We start from the raw sequence: 19,240 nt of genomic DNA on the forward strand, positions 1-19,240 counted from the left end.
GGGGGTCCCACAGGCTTTTTGGGCTCCCTCGGGCCTTTCAGGGAGTCGCAGAAGCTTTTCGGGGGTCCCGGTGACCCCGCGGCACGTGGGGAGGGGCGGCCCGGGCTCCACGGACCCCGTGAGGGACCCCGGGGCCCTGCAGCGCTTTTGGGGGTCCCGAGACCCCCCCAAACCCCCATTGACCCCTTCTGGGGGGGGGGCTCTGGGCCCTATAAACCCTTTAGGAAATCCGAAATCTCCATTGACCCTTTTGGGGGTCCTTATAGATATTTTTGGGGGGTTGTTGTGCCCCCCAAGTCCCCCCGGGGTCCTCAACCGCCCCTGCGGGCCACGTTGGGGGGGCTTTAGGAGGTTCCAATAGGGGCTCCAGCTGAGGGGCTGTTTTAGGAGAAGTGTTTTTGGGGGGTTGTTTGTTTTTGAGGGGCTGTTTTAGGGGCCTGTTAAGGGGAGGTTCTTGGGGTGTTTTTAAGTAGGTATTTTTAAGGGGGTGCTTTTAGGGGTCGTCTTAGGGGCTTTATCACAGGAGCTGTTTTGGGGGCTCTTTTTAGGGGGGCTGTTTTTTCGGGGGATGTTTTTTCGGGGCTGTTTTGTGGGGGATCGTTTTTAGGGCCTGTTTTTGTTGGGCGTTTTTCAGGACTAGTTTAGGGTCTGTTTTTAGGGGGCCTGATTTAGTGGGGTGGATTTTGGGGGGGTGGTTTCAGGGGCTGCTTTTGGGGGTCCCTGTGATGTCCCGGCCCGGGGAGGCCTGGGGGGGTCCGTAGGGGCTTGGGGGGTCCAGGAGGGGCCCGGGGGGTCCCCGGGGGTCCCACCATGGCCTCAGTGCCCGTTTACTGCCTGTGCCGCCTCCCCTACGACGTGACCCGGTTCATGATCGAGTGCGACGGCTGCCAGGACTGGTTCCATGGCAGGTGCGACTGGGAGGGGATTGGGGGGCACTGGGGGCACTGGGAGGGGGTTGGGAGGGACTGGGAGGTACTTGGGGGGCAGTGGGGAGAATTGGGAGAAGTCTGGGGGGAACTGGGGGCAACTGAGGGTTACTGGATGGGTGCCTGGAGGTTACTGGGAGGCACTGGGGGTTACTGGGTGGGTGCTTAGAGGTTACTGGGAGGCACTGGGGGTTACTAGGTGGGTGCCTGGGGGTTACTGGGAGGCACTCGGGGTTACTGGGTGGGTGCTTAGAGGTTACTGGGAGGCACTCGGGGTTACTGGGTGGGTGCCTGGGGCTTGCTGGGAGACACTGGAGGTGTGCCTGGGGGTTACTGGGAGGCACTGGGAGTGACTGGGTGTCCCCACAGCTGTGTGGGGGTGGAGGAGGAGGCGGCGGCCGAGATTGACCTGTACCACTGCCCCCAGTGCGCCGTGCTCAGGGGGCCCTCTGTCAGTGAGTGAACTGGGGGCACTGGGAGGGACTGGGATGGGGGCCTGGGGCCCTCTGGATCCATCCCAGGACTCTGTGGGTGCTCTGGGGTCCCTGGGGGTCCACACGTGTGTCTGGATTCAGGGGGGTCTGTGTGACCTGTGTCCAGACAGGTCCATGTTAATCCATGGGGATTCGGGTCCCTGTGGATCCACGTGTTCCTGGGGCCACCTGGGACCAGAGAAAGCCAGGGGCCCTCGTGAGTCCTCGTGGATCCAGGTGTTCCTGGATCCACGTGGATTCCTGGGTGTCTGTGGATCCAGGTTTTCCTGGATCCAGTTCCACATGGGTCTCCACAGATTCACGAGCTTCCCAATGTACAAAATCCCAGATCCAGGCAGGTCCCTGTGCATCTATGTGTTCCTGGGTTTCTGTGGATCCCTGTGTTCCAGGGTCCATATGGGTTCCTCTGGATCCGTCTGCTCTTGGATCCACGTGGATCCATACAAACCCTGGGCTGTAGAAGTCCTTATGGATGTGCGTGTTCTCGAGTTTGTTTGGATCCCTGTGGATCCGGGTGTGACCGGATCCGTGTGGATCCATAGAAACTCCAGCCCAGACAAGTCCTTGTGGGCCTGGATGTTCCCGGGTTCCCGTGGATCCACCTGTCCCCAGCTCCATGTGGATCCATGGAAACCTGAGTCCACCCGGGTCCCTGTGGATCCCCTCCGGTCCCTGTGGATCTCCCTCCGTGCCTCTGGATCCACATGTTCCCAGCTCCACAGGGATCCCCGTGTCCCTGGATTTCTCTGTGTCCGTGTGTTTCTGGTTCCAGCCACGTTCCTCTGTTCCCAACTCTGTATCTGTGTGTTCCTGCTGTATCCATCGGTGTCCTCAAGGGATCCACCTGTACCTGCATCCCTGTGTCCCCAGTATCCCTGTATCTCCCTGTGTCCCCCTGCATCCCTGTGTCCCCCTGCATCCCTGTGTCCCCCTGCATCCCTGTGTCCCCCTGTATCCCTGTATCTCCCTGTGGCCCCCTGTGTCCCCTTGTATCCCTGTATCTCCCTGTGTATCCTTGTGTCCCTTGTGTGCCTGTGTCCCCGTGTCCTTGTGTTCCCCTCTATTTGTATCCCCTGTATTGTTCTGTATCCCTGTGTCCCGTGCATCCCTGTATGTTCTTGCGTTTGCATCCGTGTCCCCTGTATTCCTGTGCCTGTGTCCCTGTATCCACTGTATTCCTGTGTATCCACTGCATTCCTGTGTTTTCCTGTATTCCTGTATCTCCTGTGTCCCTGTATTTCCGTCCCTCCCCGTTCCCGTAGCTGTGTATCCGTGTATTCCCCCTTGTCCCTGCATTCCCTTCCCGTGCCCTCACTCCTCCCTGTTCCCACAGTGAAGCGGCGCCGGGGCCCCCCCAAGGCTCCGGATCAGGATCCCCCCGGGAGCCGCCCGGCCCGGACCGGGAGCGCCCAGTTCATCCGGGAGCTGCGGGGACGCACCTTCCCCAGGTGAGGGGACACCCCCGGGGCAGGGGGTCACCCCCAGGAGAGGGGGGACACCCCCAGGAGAGGGAGAATACCCTGAGGGCAGGGGGGACACCCTGTGGGGAGGGGACACACGCCCAGGAGAGGGGGGACACCCCCGGGGCAGGGGGACACCCCCAGGGGAGGGGGACACCCCCAGGAGAGGGAGGATACTCCGAGGGCAGGGGGGACACACCCCCAGGGCAGGGGGGACACACTCCCAGGGGAGGGGGGACACCCCAGGGCAGGGGGGATACCCCCAGGGGAGGGGACACACCCCCGGGGGAGGGGGACACCCCCAAGGGAGGGTCCCATCCCCGGATGAGGGCCCTGTGCCTCCCTGGGGGCTGTGCTGGGTTGGAGGGTTCTGGGGGGTTTTGGTCAGTTCTGGGGGGGGCTCAGGGGTCCCGTGTCCCCCCCCAGTGCGGACGAGGTGCTACTGCGGCCGGGGGGGGCCCAGCTGACGGTGGAGTACCTGGAGGAGAACAGCTTCAGCGTCCCCATCCTGGTGTCCCGGCAGGAGGGGCTGGGGATGACCCTGCCCCCCCCCTCCTTCACCCCCCGTGACGTCCTGCACTACGTGGGTGAGCCCAGGGGGGCACGGGGGGCTCTGGGGGGGTCACAGGGGGTCTGGGGGGGCTTTGTAGGGGTCAGTGGGGGTTTGAGGAGGGGTGTCAGGGGGTCTCTCTAATCTTTGGGTGTCCTGAGGGGCAGACAAGGTGGTCTCAGTGCTGGATGGGGGTTGGGGGGGTGTCAGTGGGGGTTTGAAGGGGTCTCAGGGGGGTCGGGGGGGTTTGGGGGGTTCCCAGGGAGGTCAGAGGGTCCCACTCACCCCAGGGGTCTCCAGGAGCAGACAGGGTGGTCTCTGTGCTGGACATGGGTTGGGGGGTGTCAGTGGGGGTTTGGGGGGTCCCAGAGGGGTCAGTGAGGGCTTGGTGGGGTCTCAGAGGGTGCCTCTCACCCCTGGGGGTCTCCAGGAGCAGACAAGGTGGTCTCGGTGCTGGACGTGGGTTGGGGCGGGGTCAGTGGGGGTTTGTGGCGTTCCCAGGGAGGTCATAGGGTCCCACTCACCCCTGGGGGTCTCCAGGAGCAGACAAGGTGGTCTCGGTGCTGGACGTGGGCCGCCAGGCCGAGCTCCGGATGCGCCTCGGGGACTTTGTGGCCTATTTGGGGGGTCCCCGGCGCGAGAGGGTCCTGAACGTCACCGGCCTCGAGTTCTCCGACACCAGGTGGGCGCTGCTGAACCTCCCCGTGCCCCCCCGGGCTGTCACACCTGGGGCAGCCCCCCCTGACCCCCCCGTGCCCCCCAGGCTGTCCAACCTGGTGCAGACCCCCCGGATCGTGCGGAAGCTCTCGTGGGTGGAGAACCTGTGGCCGGGGGAGTCGGCGCGGGAGCGGCCGAGCGTGCAGAAGTACTGCCTGCTGGGGGCCAGGGACGGCTACTGCGACTTCCACATCGCCTGCGGGGGCACCTCGGCCTGGTGCCACGTGCTCAGGGTGAGAGGGGGCTTTGGACGGGGTTTGGGGGGAGTTAGAGGGGATTTGGGGGGTTAGAGCAAGTTTCGGGGGAGTTACAGGGGCTTTGGGGGGGCTGAGGGGATTACAGCAAGTTTGGGGGGGCTTAGAGGGGGCGGGGGAGTTGCAGGGGTTTTGGGGGGGGTTACAGCAGATTTGGAGGGATTTAGAGAGGGTGGGGGAGTTACAGGGGGTTTGGAGTAGTTTAAAGGGGGTTTGGGGTTTTAGAGGTGTTTGGGGGGTCTGGAAGGGGGTGTGATGGGTTGTGGTGCGTTTTGGTGGCTGGTGGTGGGGTTTAGGGAGTTTTAGGGGGTTTAAGGAGTGTTTGGGGTGTCTGGAGGAGGGTATGGGGTGATTTTAGGGGGGATTTGAGGGTCCAGGGCAGGGCTATGGGGGAGGTTAGTGGAGGCTACCCCTGATGTGCCCCCCGTGGCCCCCCCAGGGCGAGAAGATCTTTTACCTGGCGCGTCCCTCGGCCGCCAACCTGTCCCTGTTCGAGGCCTGGAGCAGCTCCCGCAACCGCCCCGAGCTCTTCTTCGGGGACCAGGTGGATCGGTGCTACCGCTGCCACCTGCGCCAGGGCCAGACCCTCTTCATCCCCACGGGTGAGTCTGAGACTCCCAAACACCCCCAAACCCCCCTGTGCCAGGGCCAGACCCCCTTCATCCCCACGAGTGAGTCTGGGGGGGCAGGGACCCCCAAATTCAGCAGGGACCCCCCAAACACATCTCCAGACCCACCTGGAGCAGGACCAGACCCTGTTCATCCCAACAAGTGAGCCCAAGGCCCCCCAAACACACCCCAGACCCCCAGGCACGCCCAGACCTCACCCACGCCCCGCCTGCACCACGCCCGGACCCCGTTCATTTTCCTGGGTGAGTCTGAGACCCTCAAACACAGCAGGGACCCCCAAACACACCTCCAGACACACCTGGACCAGGGCCAGATCTTGTTCATCCCTCCAGGTGAGAGGGGGCACCAAAATACTCCCCCAAACCCTGCAGGGGCCCCCCCCCCACACCTACAGACCCCCAACCCCACCTGTACCAGGGCCAGACTCTCTTTGTACCCCGGGGTGAGGTACTGGGGGGCTTTGGGGACCCCCAGACATGCCCACACCTCTCCTGTGCCAGGGCCAGAGCCCCCAACTCACCCTCAGCCTCCCCCAGAGCTCCCAGTGCTCCCCCAGAGCCCCCTGAACCCCCCTGTGCTCCCCCCGAGCCCCCTGACCCCCCCTGTGCCCCCCAGGCTGGATCCAGGCCTCGCTGACCCCCGTGGACTGTTTGGCTTTTGGGGGCAACTTCCTGCACAGCCTCAACATCGGGATGCAGCTCAGGTGGGGGGCTCTGGGGGGCTTTGGGGGACATGTCTGGGGGGCTTCAGGGTGGTTTGGGGGGGGGTTTGGGGGGCCTTAGGGTGTTTCAGGAGGTTTTAGGGTGTTCGAGGGGTGTTTTGGGAGGTCTTTTGAGTGTTTTGGAGGTGTCTTTGGGGGGGTTAGCATGTTTTTTGCTGTCTCTAGGGTATTTTTAGGTGCCCTTGGGGGGCTTTAAGTGTTTTTGGGGGTCCTTGGGGAGCTTTAGGGTGTTTTTGGGCGTGTTTCAGGGCAACCTCAGGGTGGTTTTGAGTTTTTGGGGGATTTGAGGGGGAGTGCAGAGCAGTTTTGGGGGCTCTCAAGACCAGGCTGGTTCTGTGGGGTTCCTATGGGGTCCTGTGGGGTTCCCTGGTCCCCCAATCCCCCCGATCCCCCCAGGGCGTACGAGCTGGAGCGGCGCCTCAGCGGCTCCGACCCCGTGAAGTTCCCCAATTTCGAGACCATTTGTTGGTACGTGGGGAGGCATCTCCTGGACACCTTCCGAGGTGGGTGCCCCGAATTTGGGGCTGGGGGGATTTGGGGGGGGCTGGGAGGGGCTTTAAATCATGGTCTGTGGGGTTTTGGGTGGTTTTAAACCCCGTGCTGGGCGGCTGGGGGGGATTTAAACCCATCCCGGGGGGGTTGGGGGCTCTAAAGCCTGTCTGGGGGGGGCTGGGGGGGTTAAACCCATTGGAGAGGGGCTGGGGGGGGAGCCTGAACCACCTCTGGGGGTCCCATCCCCAGTTTGGGGGGGTCTTTGTGGATCTCATCCCCCATTTTGGGGGTCTCAGCCCTGTCTGGGGGTGCCTTTAGGGCACCTTTCAGGTGTTCCTGGGGGTCCCACCCAGGGCTCCTGGGGGGGGCAGGGGGGGCTCCCCCAGGTCTGGGGGGGGGTGTCCCTGAATGTTGGGGTCCCACAGGGCTGTGGGGGGGTCCCAGGGGGATTCTGGGGGGGTCCCTGAGCATTGGGGTCCCCCAGGGCTGGGGGGTGGGACAGGGGAGGCTCCTGGGGGGTCCCTGAGTGTTGAGGATCCCCCAGGGCTGCAGAGGGGGAAGCAGGAGCAGCTCCTGGGGGGTCCTTGAGCGTTGGGGTCCCACAGGGCTGGGGGGGGGTCCCAGAGGGGACCCAGGGGGGTCCCTGAGCGTTGGGGTCCCACAGGGCTGGAGGGGGGATCCCAGGGGGGGTCCCTGAGTGTTGAGGTCCCGCAGGGCTGCGGGAGAACCGCCGGCACCCCGCGGCCTACCTGGTGCACGGGGCCAAGGCCCTGAGCGGGGCCTTCCGCGCCTGGACCCGCAGGGAGGTGGGTCTGGGGGGCTCTGGGGGGCCAGAGGGGGCTGGAGGGAGTGTGGGGGGGGCTACAGCAGGATTTGGGGGAGTTACAGTGGGGTTTGGGGGCTGCAGGGTGCTGGGGAGCGTCTGTGGGGGGATATTGAGGGGTTAGAAGAGGATTTTGTGGGGGTTTACAGGGGATTTGGGGGGGCTCTGGGGGTTTGGGTGGCCCTGGGGGGGGTTACAGGGTGGGTTTGGGGGAGTTAGGGGGGCTCTGGGGGTTACAGGGGTGGGCGGCTGCAATTGGCTTTGGGGGGGAGGTTTGGGGGTTTTCCTCATTTTTTGGGGCTTCCCCCTGCTTTTGGGGGTCCCAGTTGGTGGTGAGGGGCTAGGGGGGTTGTTTTAGGGGGGGTCCCCCCACATTTGCCCCCCTGACCGCCCCAAATCAGGTGCTGGGGGAGCACGAACACGAGATCCCTGAAACCGTCCGACCGGGACAGCTGGTGAAGGAACTGGGCAGGGAGATCCGGCTGGCTGAGGTTACTGGGAGCACTGGGGGCACTGGGGAGGGACTGGGGGGCACTGGGGAGGGAAATCTGGCTGGCCAAGGTTACTGGAGCACTGGGGGCACTGGGGAGGGTCTGGGGAGGGAAATCTGGCTGGCCAAGGTTACTGGGGGCACTGGGGAGGGTCTGGGGAGGGAAATCTGGCTGGCTGAGGTTACTGGGGCACTGGGGGCACTGGGGAGGGACTGGGGGGAACTGGGAAGGGGCTGGGAGTTACTGGGGGAGTTTCTGGGAGCTTTGGGTGGTTACTGGGACCCACTTGGAGATACTGGGGGGAGGGTCTGGAATCTTTTGGGGGGTACTGGGGGTCATTGTGGGTGCTCTGGGAACTTTGGAACTGGGAACTCCCAGTAACTGGTGGTTACTGGGAGTCAGTGGGGGGGGCTCTAGGAGCTTTAGTGGGGTCACTGGGAGTTACTGGGGGGGCACTGTAACTGACCCCCCCTCTCCCCCCAGGAGCTGTTCCAGCAGAGCACGGGGATGTCGGGGACCCCCTTCGGCCCCCCCTGGGGGGTCCCAGCCCCCAAAAAGGGGGGTCCCCGCAAACCCCCCCCCAGCTCCCGCCCCTCCGACGAGGGGGGGGCCCCCAACCCACCCCCGGACCCCCCCGAGGAGGACGAGGAGGTGAGGAGGGGGCTGAGGGGTGTTTTGGGGGGAGGCCGAAGTTGGGGACCCCCTGACCCTCGGGGGGCTCCCCCAGGCTGACCCCCCCAGCTCCAGCGCGGAGGAGACGGACCCCGACTCGGAGGGGGACCCCCAGACCCCCCTGCACAACGGGGGGGCTCGGTGAGGAGGGGGGCACTGAGGAGGGGCCCAGGGGGGCTTGGGGGGGTCTGGGGCTGGTTGTGGGTGCTGAGGGGGGATTTGGGGGATCCCAGGGGGAATTGGGGGCACTGGAGGAGCCTGGGGGGGGGGGGCACAGGAGGGATCCCACGGGTTTTTGGGGGGTTGGAAGTGGGTTTGGGTTCTGAGGGGCGTTGGATGATGGGGGGGGTCCCAGGTGGGTTTTAGGGTCCAGGGGGGGTCTCAGAAGGGTTTTGGGGTTCAGGGGGCTCCCAGGGTGAATTGGAGGCACTGGGGGGGGTCCCAGGGTGAATTGGAGGCACTGGGGGGGGTCCCAGGGGGGGTTGGGAGCAGTGTGGGGTTCCAAGGGGGAATTGGGGGGGTTCTCAGAGGGGTTTGGGAGGGCTGGGGTGGGTTTGGGGGGCACTGGGGAGGTGGGTTTTGGGGCCCAGGGGGTTACTGGGGGGGAGTTACTGACCCCCCACTGGCCCCTCCCCCCCCAGGCCCCGCCGGAGCCGCCCCGGGGGGCTCTGGGGGTCCCGACCCCCCCCGTCCCCCCCCTGCTCCCCCCCCAGCTCCCCCTTGGACCTGGACTCGGAGGAGGAGCTGCAGATTGATGAGACCCCCCCTCGGAGGGGCCCCCGCCGGCTGCCCCGTGGGTACCCCCAAAACCCCCCCAAAACCTCCCCAAACCCACCTAACCCCCCCCAAAATCCCACCTAACCCTCCCCATGGCTACCCCCAGAAACCCCCCAAAACCCCCCAAAAAACCCCCCAAAACTGCACCTAACCCCCCCCGGCTGCCCCGTGGGTACCTCCAGAAACCCCCTCCAACCCCCCCAAAAAACTCCCCCCAAACCCCACTTAACCCCCTCCCAGCTGCCCCTTGAGTAACCCCCAAAAAATCTCCAAACCCCTCTCCTAAACAATTGGAGACCCCCAAATTCCCCCCAAGCACCTCAAAACATCCCCAAATCCCCCCTTAACCCTCCCCCGACCCCCCCTTTCCCCAGATGCCACTCTGGGGGTGCTGGGGGTCCCTGAGCCCCCCCTGACCCCCTGTTACCCCCAGGGCTGCCCCGGAAGCTGCCCCGGGCCAAGCCCTGCTCGGACCCCAACCGGGTGCGGGAGCCGGGGGAGGTGGACTTTGACATCGAGGTGGGTCTGGGGGGGCTCTCAGAGGGGGACAGAGGGGTCCCAGAGGGGTTTGGGGGCACTGGGGGGGCTCTCAGAGGGGGACAGGGGGGTCCCAGAGGGGTTTGAGGGTGCTGGGGGGGCTCTGGGGGAGCTGGGGAAGGGTCCCAGTGCGGGTTCTGGGGGGCTGTGTAAGGGTTGAGGGGGGTCCCAGAGGGGATTTGGGGATGTTTTGGGGGGTTTGGGGACTCATCCCCCCCCCAGACGAGAGGATTACACCATGGACGAGGATGAGGGGGATATTTTGGGATATTTTTTGGTGGTTTTGGGGCTCTTTTCTCCCCCTGTAGGAGGATTACAGCACAGATGAGGATGAGGGGGATATTTTGGGGTGGTTTTGGGGCTCATATCTCCCCCCCCCAGGAAGATTACACCATGGACAAGGATGAGGGGAATATTTTGGAATCTTTTGGGGTTATTTTGGGGTGTTTGGGGCTCATTTCCCCCTCCTGAGGAGGATTACACCATGGACAAGGATGAGTGGGATACTTTGGGAATATTTTGGGGTTATTTTGGGGTGTTTGGGGCTCATTTCCCCCTCCTCAGGAGGATTACACCACAGACGAGGATGAGGAAGGAGCTGCCGGGGGCAGCGCCGGGATCCTCGACCTGCTCAAGGCCAGTCGGCAAGTGGGGGGCTCCGAGTACCCCCAGCTCAGGTGGGGGGGCCGGGGGGCCTTTGGGGGGGTCCCTGGGGGCTGTGGGGAGGATTTGAGGGGGTTCTGGGGGGCTCCGAGTACCCCCAGCTCAGGTGGGGGGGGCGGGGGGCCTTTGGGGGGGTCCCAGGGGGCTGTGGAGGGGATTTGAGGGGGTTCTGGGGGTCTTTAGGGGCTGTGGAGAAGCTTATTGAGGGGCTGGGTTTGGGTGTTGGGGGTCCCCAAATGGTTTTTGGGGGCTCTTGAGGGTCCTGGGTTTAGTTTTGGGGTCCCCAGAGACTGTGAGGGCTATGGAGGGGGTCCTCAGGGGCTCTGGGGGGGTTTGGGGGGTCCTGGGTTGTGTTTTGGGGGTTCCCAGGTGGTTGTGGGGGATGCTGGCTTTGATTTTGGGGATGCCCAGCTGGTTTTGGGGGGTGCTGAACTGTGTTTTGGGGGTCCCCAGCTGGTTTTGGGGGGGTTTTGGGGGTGCTGGGTTTGGTTTTAGGGGTGCTGGATTTGTTTTTGGGGGTGCTGGGTTTGGTTTTGGGGGTCTCCAGGCAGTTTTGGGGGGTGCTGGGCTGTGTTTTGGGGGGTGCTGGGTTTGGTTTGAGGGGTGCTGGGTTTGGTTTTGGGGGTCTCTAGGCAGCCTGGGGGAGTTTTTGGGGGTGCTGGGTTTAGTTTTTGGGGTGCTGGATTTGTTTTTGGAGGTGCTGGGTTTAGTTTTTGGGGTGCTGGATTTGTTTTGGGAGGTGCTGGGTTTGGTTTTGGGGGTCCCCAGGTGGATTTACACCCCCTGCCCCCCCAGCGAGGCCCCCGCGTCCCCCAGCACGCGCGAGGCCATCCAGGGGATGCTGTGCATGGCCAACCTGCCCGCGGGGACCCCCCTGGGCCCCCCCAGCTGGTGGTCCGGGGGCTCGGGGCCCGACCGGGGGGGTGCCGGGGGGTCGGGGGGGGGCAGGAGAGCCCCCCCAGCCCCCCGGAGCACGGACAGCGAGGCCGAGGGCAGCCTGGACGAGCAGGACAGCCTGGGGGCCTGCTTCAAGGACGCCGAGTACAGTGAGTGTGGAGGGGCCGGGGGGGCCCCTGGGCTGGGAGAGACCCCCCCTGAGCCCCCCCCGACACCCCCTCCCCAGTTTACCCCTCCCTGGAGTCGGACGAGGACGACCCGGCCCTCAAGTCCCTCCCCAAGAGGAAGAAGGTGACGGACGACGCTCCCTGGAGCCCCAAAGGTGGGGGGGGACCCCAAAAAATGGGATAGGGGGGCTGGGGGGGGTAAATGGAGGGTTTGGGGTGGGGCTGGGGGGTCCCTGAGTGCAGGGAGGGGGGTTGAGGGCAAGTGTGGGGGTTTTGGGGGTCTGCAGGGGAAGTGAGGGGGTGTAGGGGGAGGCCAGGTGTGGGTTTGAGGGGGGTCCCCAGGGGTGTGGGGGGGACCTGAGGGGGGGACTGAAGGTTTTGGGGGGGCTCCCTAAGGGCTGAGGGAGGAGGGGAGAGCTGAGTGTTTGAGGGCTCTATAAGGAGATTGGGGCTTGGTTAGAGGGGCGTCCCCATGGGACATGGGGGGATTCAAGGGGGCTCTAGGGGTGGGATTTGGGGTTCCTGGGGGTTTAAGGGGATTGTCTGGGAGTTTAGGGGATCCCTGGGGTGGGTGGGTGGGTGGGATTTGGGGGGGGGGCCCTCTCCCACTACTTCTATCCCCCCTGACCTGTTCCTGTGTCCCCCCCTTTGCCCCCTGTCTGATTTCGGGGTCCCCCTTTGCCCCCAGCCCGGGTGACGCCGTCGCTGCCCCGGCAGAGCCGCCCGGTGCGGGAGGGGACCCGCGTGGCCTCAGTGGAGACCGGACTGGCCGCGGCAGCCGCCAAGCTGGCCCAGCAGGTGGGGGGGACTGGGGGACACAGGGGCCAAACTGGGGTCAAACTGGTGAGGGGGTCAAAAAACCAGGACCCTCCAAACCCTTCCTGCACCCCCTGAGCCCCACAAACACCCCACAGACCCCCCCCATTGGACCCCCAAGCACCCCTTGAGCTCCCTACAGCCCCTCAAACACCCCACAGACCCCCCCATGGACCCCCAAACACCCCTTGAGCTCCCTACAGCCCCACAAACACCCCACAGACCCCCAAACACCCCTTGAGCTCCCTACAGCCCCACAAACACCCCACAGACCCCCCCATGGACCCCCAAACACCCCTTGAGCTCCCTACAGCTCATCAAACACCCCACAGACCCCCCCCATGGACCCCCAAACACCCCTTGAGCTCCCTACAGCCCCTCACACACCCCACAGACGCTCTTAAAGACCCTCCGAGACTCCCCAGTCCCCCACTGGAGATCCCCAGGGCCACTGAGGCCCCCTCTAGACCCTCAGAGCCCCCCAACCACCCCATAGACCCCCCCCCCGGACCCCCCTGACCCCCTGTGCCCCCCCAGGAGCACCGGAAGCTGCAGCGCAGGAAGGGCCCCCCCACCAAACGCCGCCCCCCCCCCTCGCCCCCCTCCCCCGAGGAGGAGGAGGAGGAGGAGGAGGAGGAGGAAGAGGAAGAGGACGAGGATGAAGAGCCCGACCCCGAGCCCGAGGGGGGGGAGGGGGACCCCGAGGTGGGGGGGGAGGGACAGGCAGAGGTCGGTGGGGGGGAGGGGGAGGCCGAGCCCCCCCCGGAGCCCCCCCCGGACCCCCTGTACCCCCCCAGCCTGGCCGACCACGAGTACACGGCCCGGCCGGGGGGGCCCCTCCCCCCGCCCGGGGGGGCTCAGCCGGGCAGGGCCCCCACCCCCATGGCCCCGGGGGTCTTCCTGAGCCAGCGCAGGGGCCCCCCCGGCACCGCCCCCCCCCAGCACGGTGAGCGGGGCTCGGGGAGGGGTTTGGGGACCTTTAGGGAGTTTTGGGGGACTGGACAGAATTTGGGGAGGATTGGGGGGGGTTTGGAGGGCTCTGGATGGAGGATTTTGGGGGGGGGTTTCCAGGGGGGGTTGTGTGGTTTTGGGAGAGTCTGGGAGGGAATTTGGGGGAGTCCAGAGGGTGACAATCCCGGAATGGTTTGGGGTGATTTGAGGTGATGTTTGGGGTGATTTTGGGGTTCGTTCCCTGGCAAACGCTCCTGGAAGGCTTCAGGGTGGTTTGAGGTGATGTTTGGGGTGATTTTTGGGTGGATTTTGGCTGATTTTGGGTCCCTTTCCAGGCAAACGCCCCCGGAAGGGTTTGGCCACTGCCAAGCAGCGCCTGGGCCGGATCCTCAAGATCCACCGGAATGGGAAGCTGCTGCTCTGAGGGGGCGTGGTCACACCTGGCCCCACCCCTGGGTGTGGCCAACACAACCCACACCCCCTCCTTGCATGGCCACGCCCACCCAGATCACCTGAGGGGCAGGGCCAGGTGTGACCACACCCCTCCTGATGTGACTCCACCCACCTTCCTCTTTGGGGTGCCAGCCTGGACACGCCCATTGTGGGTGTGTCCTTAGACCAGACCACGCCCCACCCTGAGCCACACACAAAATGGGCGTGGTTTGAAATAAACCACCTCCCCCCGTGGTTACAGCCCTGCCCACCACTTGTATTGGGGGTGGCCAACTCTGGCCACGCCCACAACGGTTACCACGGGGCCACGCCCATCTCCAATTAGGGACATTCAGCTGCGCTGATGGGCGTGGTCATGCAAAGCCACGCCCCGAGGGAGGAGCTGCATTCAGGCCCCGCCCACAGCAGATCCCACCCTTCATTAGCCGCGGCTGAAAGGGGCGGGGCTTTCTCCCTCATCGGACACCGTGATTGGTCGAGCCGTGGAAGGGGCGGGGCCTCCTCTGATTGGTCCCTGCCGGGATCTCCCTACAGGTGTCTTCAGGTTGATTGACGGGGGCGGGGCCGCTTCCCATTGGCTGCCCCGGTTTTGTAGGCGTGTCCGAGGCCGCAGCCTCGCCCCCTTTTTGTATTTGTAGAATAAAAACTGAAAAAAAGGAAAAACGGAAAACCCCGAAATCGTGGGAAAATTGCCCTGCGCGGGGTCACGTGATCGTTCGACAGAATCTCGCGACATTTCAAGGTCTCCGCCCTCAGTTCCGGCGTTCTCGCGAGATCTCGCAGACCCTTCTGGAGGCACTCTCGCGATCTCTCGTGCTCCTGCTTTCCAGGAGCTCTCGCGAGATCTCGCTCCCTCCCTCCACCCCTCAGCCGGCGCTCTCGCGAGATCCGCGCGCGCCGCCACCGTTCCCGCCGCTGAGGCCGCGCTCCCTCCCCCCTCCCTCCCTTCCCCTCCCTCAGCGGGACCGGCCCCGCGGTGCTGCCGCCGCCCCCCGCGGGATCCGTCCTTCAGCGCCCCGGTGAGTGCCGGCGCTGTGGGGGGGGCCGCGACCGGCGTTGGGACCTGGGTGGGTTTGGGCCCCTCCGTGAGGGGCGGGGCTTCCCCATACTCCACCGCAAGGCTCCCTTCCCCACTCACGACCTCTCGCGAGATCACTCCCTTCTCCCACCCCTCAGCCCAGTTGCTCTCGCGAGATTTTCCCCCTCCCCGCCCTCCCTCCCCCTCCCGCCTACCGGAGCGCTCGCGGGATTTGCGGCGGCTCTCGCGGGATCGCGGCCGCGGCCGGGGCTCAGGGTAAGATGGCGGCGGCGGCGGCGGGACCGACCCGGGCCCCGCTCTAACCGGGACCCCCCCGCGCCCCCTCGCGTTGCGACCCCCCCCACCGCCACCGCCACCCCCACAAAGGTACCAGAGCCGCCCCGGGGCCCACTGGGCGCGGGGGACGGCGTGGGGATGGCACCCGGCTCCGTCATGCGGGGCCCGCCCCCCCCCCCTCCAGCGGCCTTTCCGTGATTTGGGGGCTCCTTCCCCTCCCTCAGCAACCCCCCCGTGGCCCACCTCGGGCCGGGATCCCCCCGACGGCGTTCAGGGGGTTTAGAGGTCCCTTGTCGGGTCTGATGTTAGGTTCTTATGTTTTGTAGGGCTACCCCCATCTTTGAGGGCCGTCCCCGTATTTTAGGGTTCCTCTGTATTTTGGCGGTTCCTCCCAGTATTTTAGGGTCGTTTCCTGTAATTTAGGTTCTTTTCTCCGGTATTTTTCCCCTCCCCGAATTTTTCCCATCATTCCGGGCCCCCCCTCAGGGGTTTCCTGGCATTTTGGAGACCCCTTTATTGGGTATCACTTCTAAGTCTTCTCGTGATTTAAAGATTCCCTGTTTTGGGGGCTTTGGATTCTTCAGTTCTGCCAGATTTTAAAACACATCCCTCTCCATGATTTAAGGTCCCTCCATGGCTTAGGGCCCCCCGCGATTTAGGTCCCCCCTTTCATGATTTAGGGTTCCCCCCTTTACGTCCTCAGGATTTTAAGGTCCCCTTTGTGGTGCCCCATCCCTCTCCCCCCTCCAATCTTAGGGTTTCCCTTTCCAGTTTCCCCCAGTTAAGGCTCCCCCGTGTCCCCCCCGCAATGATTTTGGGGACCTCTTCCCGGACTTAGAACCCCCCCCCATCGCAGCCCCCCCTCACTGAGCCCCCCCTCACAGGGACACCCCAAAACTCACCACCCCAATTTCCCCCCTCAGCATCTCCCGGTTCCCCCCCCGCAGCGACCGGGCCGAGGATGGACTGGGAGTGATTCCCGGTAAGGGCCCTCCCGGGACCCCCCCGGACCGGGAGGGGGGGTTGGAACCACTGGGGGGGCCCGGAGAATTTGGGGGGGTGCCGGAAGCACCCGGGGGGGTCCCTAAACTTGGGGGGCATGCTGAAACCACCCGGGGGGGTCCCGGAGAATCTTTGGGGGGAGTTGGAACCATTTGCGGGGGTTGGAAGCACCGGGGGGGTCCCAGCAAATATGGGGAGGGGGATCCTTTCCGGGGGCTTGTTTCGGGGAGGGCGAGGGGGGGTGGGACCCTCAGGCTGTTTTTTTTGGGGGGGAACACCCCAAAACGCCCCAGGGGGGTCCCGGGAATTCCCCCCCTCCCCCAATTTGATGCGTCACCGTGACCGGACCGGCTGGGCCGGCGGGGGGGGGCTGGGGAGCCCCTAATTAGCAGCGGTAATTACAGGCCGTCGTGGGTTAATTAGGGGGGCGGGGGGGCCCCGTGACCCCCCCCGGGGCTCCCCCCCCGGGCCCGGCGGGGTTTTGCACATTCATTGTTCGACGTCACCGGGGCCGCGGGGGGGGCCCGGGGGGTGATCTGGGGGGTAATTTGGGGGGGGGGGGGCGGTCCGGGGGGGGGTCCCGATGGGTGTTACACCCCCCCCCCCGCGGTGCAGGAGGAACGAGAGGAAACGGGAACCCCCCCAAAATGAAAGTGGATCGGACGAAGCTGAAGAAAACCCCGACGGAGGCGGTGAGGGGGGGACACACTGGGGGGGGAGCTGGGGACACACTGGGGGCCCTGGGGACACCCGGGGGGGTTGGGACATCTGGGGTGGGTTTGGGACATCTGGGAGGGGTTGGGGACACCCGGGGAGGGGGTTGGCAACACCTGAATGCACTTAGAGATACTTGAGGGGGGGGTTCAGGTCACTGGGGATGGGGGCCACCCGGGGGGTTAATTGGTGACAGTCAGGGGGCTGTTTGGGACACTGAAGAGGAGTTGGGGACAGCTGGGGGGGTTGGGGACAGTCCTCCCCCTTGGAGGGGGGAATTGGAGACACCTGGGGGGTGTTGGGGACCCCAGGGGGGGATGGAGATTCCCAGGGAAAGGAATTAGGGACACTTGGGGGGGTCAGGGACACCTGGGGTGGTGTCAGGGACACTGGGGGGAGTTGGGGACATCGTGGGGGAGGAGGGATCAGGGGTCAGGGTGGCTCCACAGTCAGGAGGGGCTGGGGGAGTTGGGGGGGATGATCAGGGTTGGGGGAGTTGGGGACACCCGGGGTGGGGGCAGTTGGGGACAGCCAGGGAGGCATCAGGGACACCGGAGGGGTCCTGATCGGGGGAGGGTCCCTGTTTGGGGGGACTCCCCTCAGTGATAGGGGGCTTGTTCGGGGGTCCCTGCCCCACTGCCCCAGGGGGTCCATGCTGAGGGTCCCTGTGTGCCTACAGTGTCTTTTGAGGTGGGGGGTCTCTGTTGTGAGGTCCCTGCCCCCCCCCAAGTGGGGGTTCTCTGCTAGGAGTTCCTACATGACAGAGGTGTTTTTTGAGGTGGGAGGGTCTCTGTTGGGGGGTCCCTGCCCCCCCTCTCGTGAGGGGATCTCTGTTGGGGGGTCCCTGCCCCCCCTCTCTTGAGGGGGTCCCTGCTGACCCTGCCCCCCCTCAGCCCGCCGACTGCAGGGCCCTCATCGAGAAGCTCAAGGGCTGCACGGACGAGCAGCTGGTGACGGAGCTGCAGCAGATCAAGACATGGAACATTGGCAAGGTGGGCTGAGGGGCCCTGAAATCCTGGGGGGAGGCTCAAAAACCTGGGGGGGGGGCCTCAAAAACCTGGGGGGACCCAGAATTCCCCAGGGATTGTCCAAAAGTTCTTGTGGTGGTGTCAAATTTGGTTTGAAGTTATTCCTTGCTGTTGAGGGGAGGGGGCCCCGGAGACTCCCCCCAGCACAGGGAGCCCCCCACACTTCCCCTGCAGCACCCCCACAGTGGGAGGGACCCCCCAAAATGTTCTCCCAATGAAGAATGTGCCTGATTTTGGCTGAGCCCCCCAAATTCCACAGAGACCCCAGGGTGGGTCAGGTCTGATATTTCTTTAGAGACCTGAAGTAGGGGGAGTCACCCCAAAATTTTTGTAGTTGTTTTGTTAAATGGTGAAGGGACATCCTGTTTTTTTACTTATCTGTCTCCAAAATTAAGGATCCCCCAATTTCCCCCCAGGCCCCCAAAGGAGTCCCCCTATTTCCTCCCCCTTGGGCCTTGGGGGCTCTGAACTCTTTTGCTTGGGGAGCTCAGGGTGGCCTCCCAGTTTCACAGATTCCTCCGTAAAAGGCCCCCCAAGACACCCAGGGGATCCCCCAACGTGTTCCCATCCCCCCAAAGAGGAATTCCCACCCCCACAAATTTCCCCTGTCCCGGGGCTGTTGTAGTTCCAAACCTTTTCCCTCACAGAGCCCCAGAACTCTGGGGGGGCCCCCCCAATATCCGTGCAGCCCCCCAGCCCTGGGGGGGAGCTACAGAGATGTTGGGGGGGACCCCCATGCCCCAAACACCTGGGGGGGAACCACAGATCCTTCCTAGCCCCCAAAATCAGGGGTGGGACGTGGGGTGGAGTGTGGGCTGGGGTCCCTGGAATGGGGGGGTTCTTGGGGGGCTGGGGACCAGGCTGGGGAGTCGTGGGGGCCATGCTGTGCCCCCCCCATCTATTGTTATGTCCCACTGTGTCCCACCTTTGGGGGTTCATGGGGGGCCATGTCCCCCCCCGGTCTGTGTTTGTTCTCTCGATGTGTTTCTCATCCCAGTGGGTGTCTCTGCTGGATCAGTTCCATGCTCTTGTGGCCAAGGCCAGCCTGGGGTGTCCCCTCGTTCTCTGGGGGTTCCTGGGGGGCTGTGTGACCCCCCCGGTTGTGTTCACCCCCCCAGTGTGTGTTCATGCTCCCCCAGTGTGAGCTGGACCTGCTGGGCGGGTTCCATGCGCTGCTGGCCGAGGCCGGGCTGGGTCGGGGTGTCCCCCTGTGGCTGTGGGGGTTCCTGGGGGGCTGTGTAACCCCCCAGTCCGTGCTGTGACCCCCCCGATGTGTGTGTGTGCCCCCCCAGTGCGAGCTGTACCACTGGGTGGACCTGCTGGACCGGTTCGACGCGCTGCTGGCCGAGGCGGGGCGGCCGGTGGACACCATGAGCTGGATGCTGAGCTGCGACCGGCCCGAGCGGCAGCCCCTGAAGGCCCTGCTGCTGGCCCTGCTCAACTTCACCGCCCTGCTCATCGAGTACAGCTTCTCCAGGCACCTCTACAGCTCCATCGAGGTGGGGGCACCCCAAAAACCCTGGAACAGGGGGCTGGGCGTGACCCCCTCCCCGGACCTGATGAGCCGGGGAACGGGGCTGTGTGACCCCCCCGTCCTTATTCCTGACCCAACATGCCCCCACAGCACCTGAGCACAGTCTGGGGGTCCTGGGGGTCTGTGTAACCCCCCCACCCCATCCCTGACTGTCCC

General features: G+C 64.8%; 2 protein-coding genes across 5 annotated transcripts in view; both read left to right on the forward strand.

The window, feature by feature from the left end:
- Nucleotides 1-515: 515 nt before the first annotated feature.
- Nucleotides 516-14,156, forward strand: PHF8 (PHD finger protein 8). Its single transcript, XM_032713790.1, has 21 exons — nucleotides 516-908; nucleotides 1,296-1,381; nucleotides 2,754-2,868; nucleotides 3,307-3,467; nucleotides 3,971-4,112; nucleotides 4,194-4,380; nucleotides 4,841-5,003; nucleotides 5,647-5,734; nucleotides 6,149-6,255; nucleotides 6,959-7,050; nucleotides 7,469-7,558; nucleotides 8,042-8,209; nucleotides 8,286-8,371; nucleotides 8,872-9,023; nucleotides 9,441-9,526; nucleotides 10,109-10,221; nucleotides 11,003-11,253; nucleotides 11,331-11,426; nucleotides 11,960-12,069; nucleotides 12,625-13,033; nucleotides 13,374-14,156. The coding sequence occupies exons 1-21, from the start codon at nucleotides 811-813 to the stop codon at nucleotides 13,460-13,462; spliced, it is 2,889 nt and encodes a 962-aa protein (XP_032569681.1). The 5' UTR covers nucleotides 516-810; the 3' UTR covers nucleotides 13,463-14,156.
- A 280-nt stretch (nucleotides 14,157-14,436) lies between these two features.
- Nucleotides 14,437-19,240, forward strand: part of HUWE1 (HECT, UBA and WWE domain containing E3 ubiquitin protein ligase 1) — a 51,320-nt gene continuing 46,516 nt past the window's right edge. The window contains exons 1-5 of one of the 4 annotated variants that reach the window (XM_032713711.1): nucleotides 14,437-14,510; nucleotides 15,730-15,788; nucleotides 16,424-16,500; nucleotides 17,416-17,514; nucleotides 18,843-19,049. In XM_032713711.1, the coding sequence (XP_032569602.1) occupies nucleotides 16,456-16,500; nucleotides 17,416-17,514; nucleotides 18,843-19,049 (351 nt within the window). In that variant the 5' untranslated portion in view covers nucleotides 14,437-14,510; nucleotides 15,730-15,788; nucleotides 16,424-16,455. Of the gene's footprint in view, nucleotides 14,511-14,727; nucleotides 14,786-14,832; nucleotides 14,897-15,729; nucleotides 15,789-16,423; nucleotides 16,501-17,415; nucleotides 17,515-18,842; nucleotides 19,050-19,240 lie in introns of those variants that run through there. The other 3 variants (XM_032713714.1, XM_032713712.1, XM_032713713.1) reach the window with 3 other exon arrangements.

This window comes from Chiroxiphia lanceolata, chromosome 31, assembly GCF_009829145.1.
Source record: "Chiroxiphia lanceolata isolate bChiLan1 chromosome 31, bChiLan1.pri, whole genome shotgun sequence".
Lineage (NCBI taxonomy): Eukaryota > Metazoa > Chordata > Aves > Passeriformes > Pipridae > Chiroxiphia > Chiroxiphia lanceolata.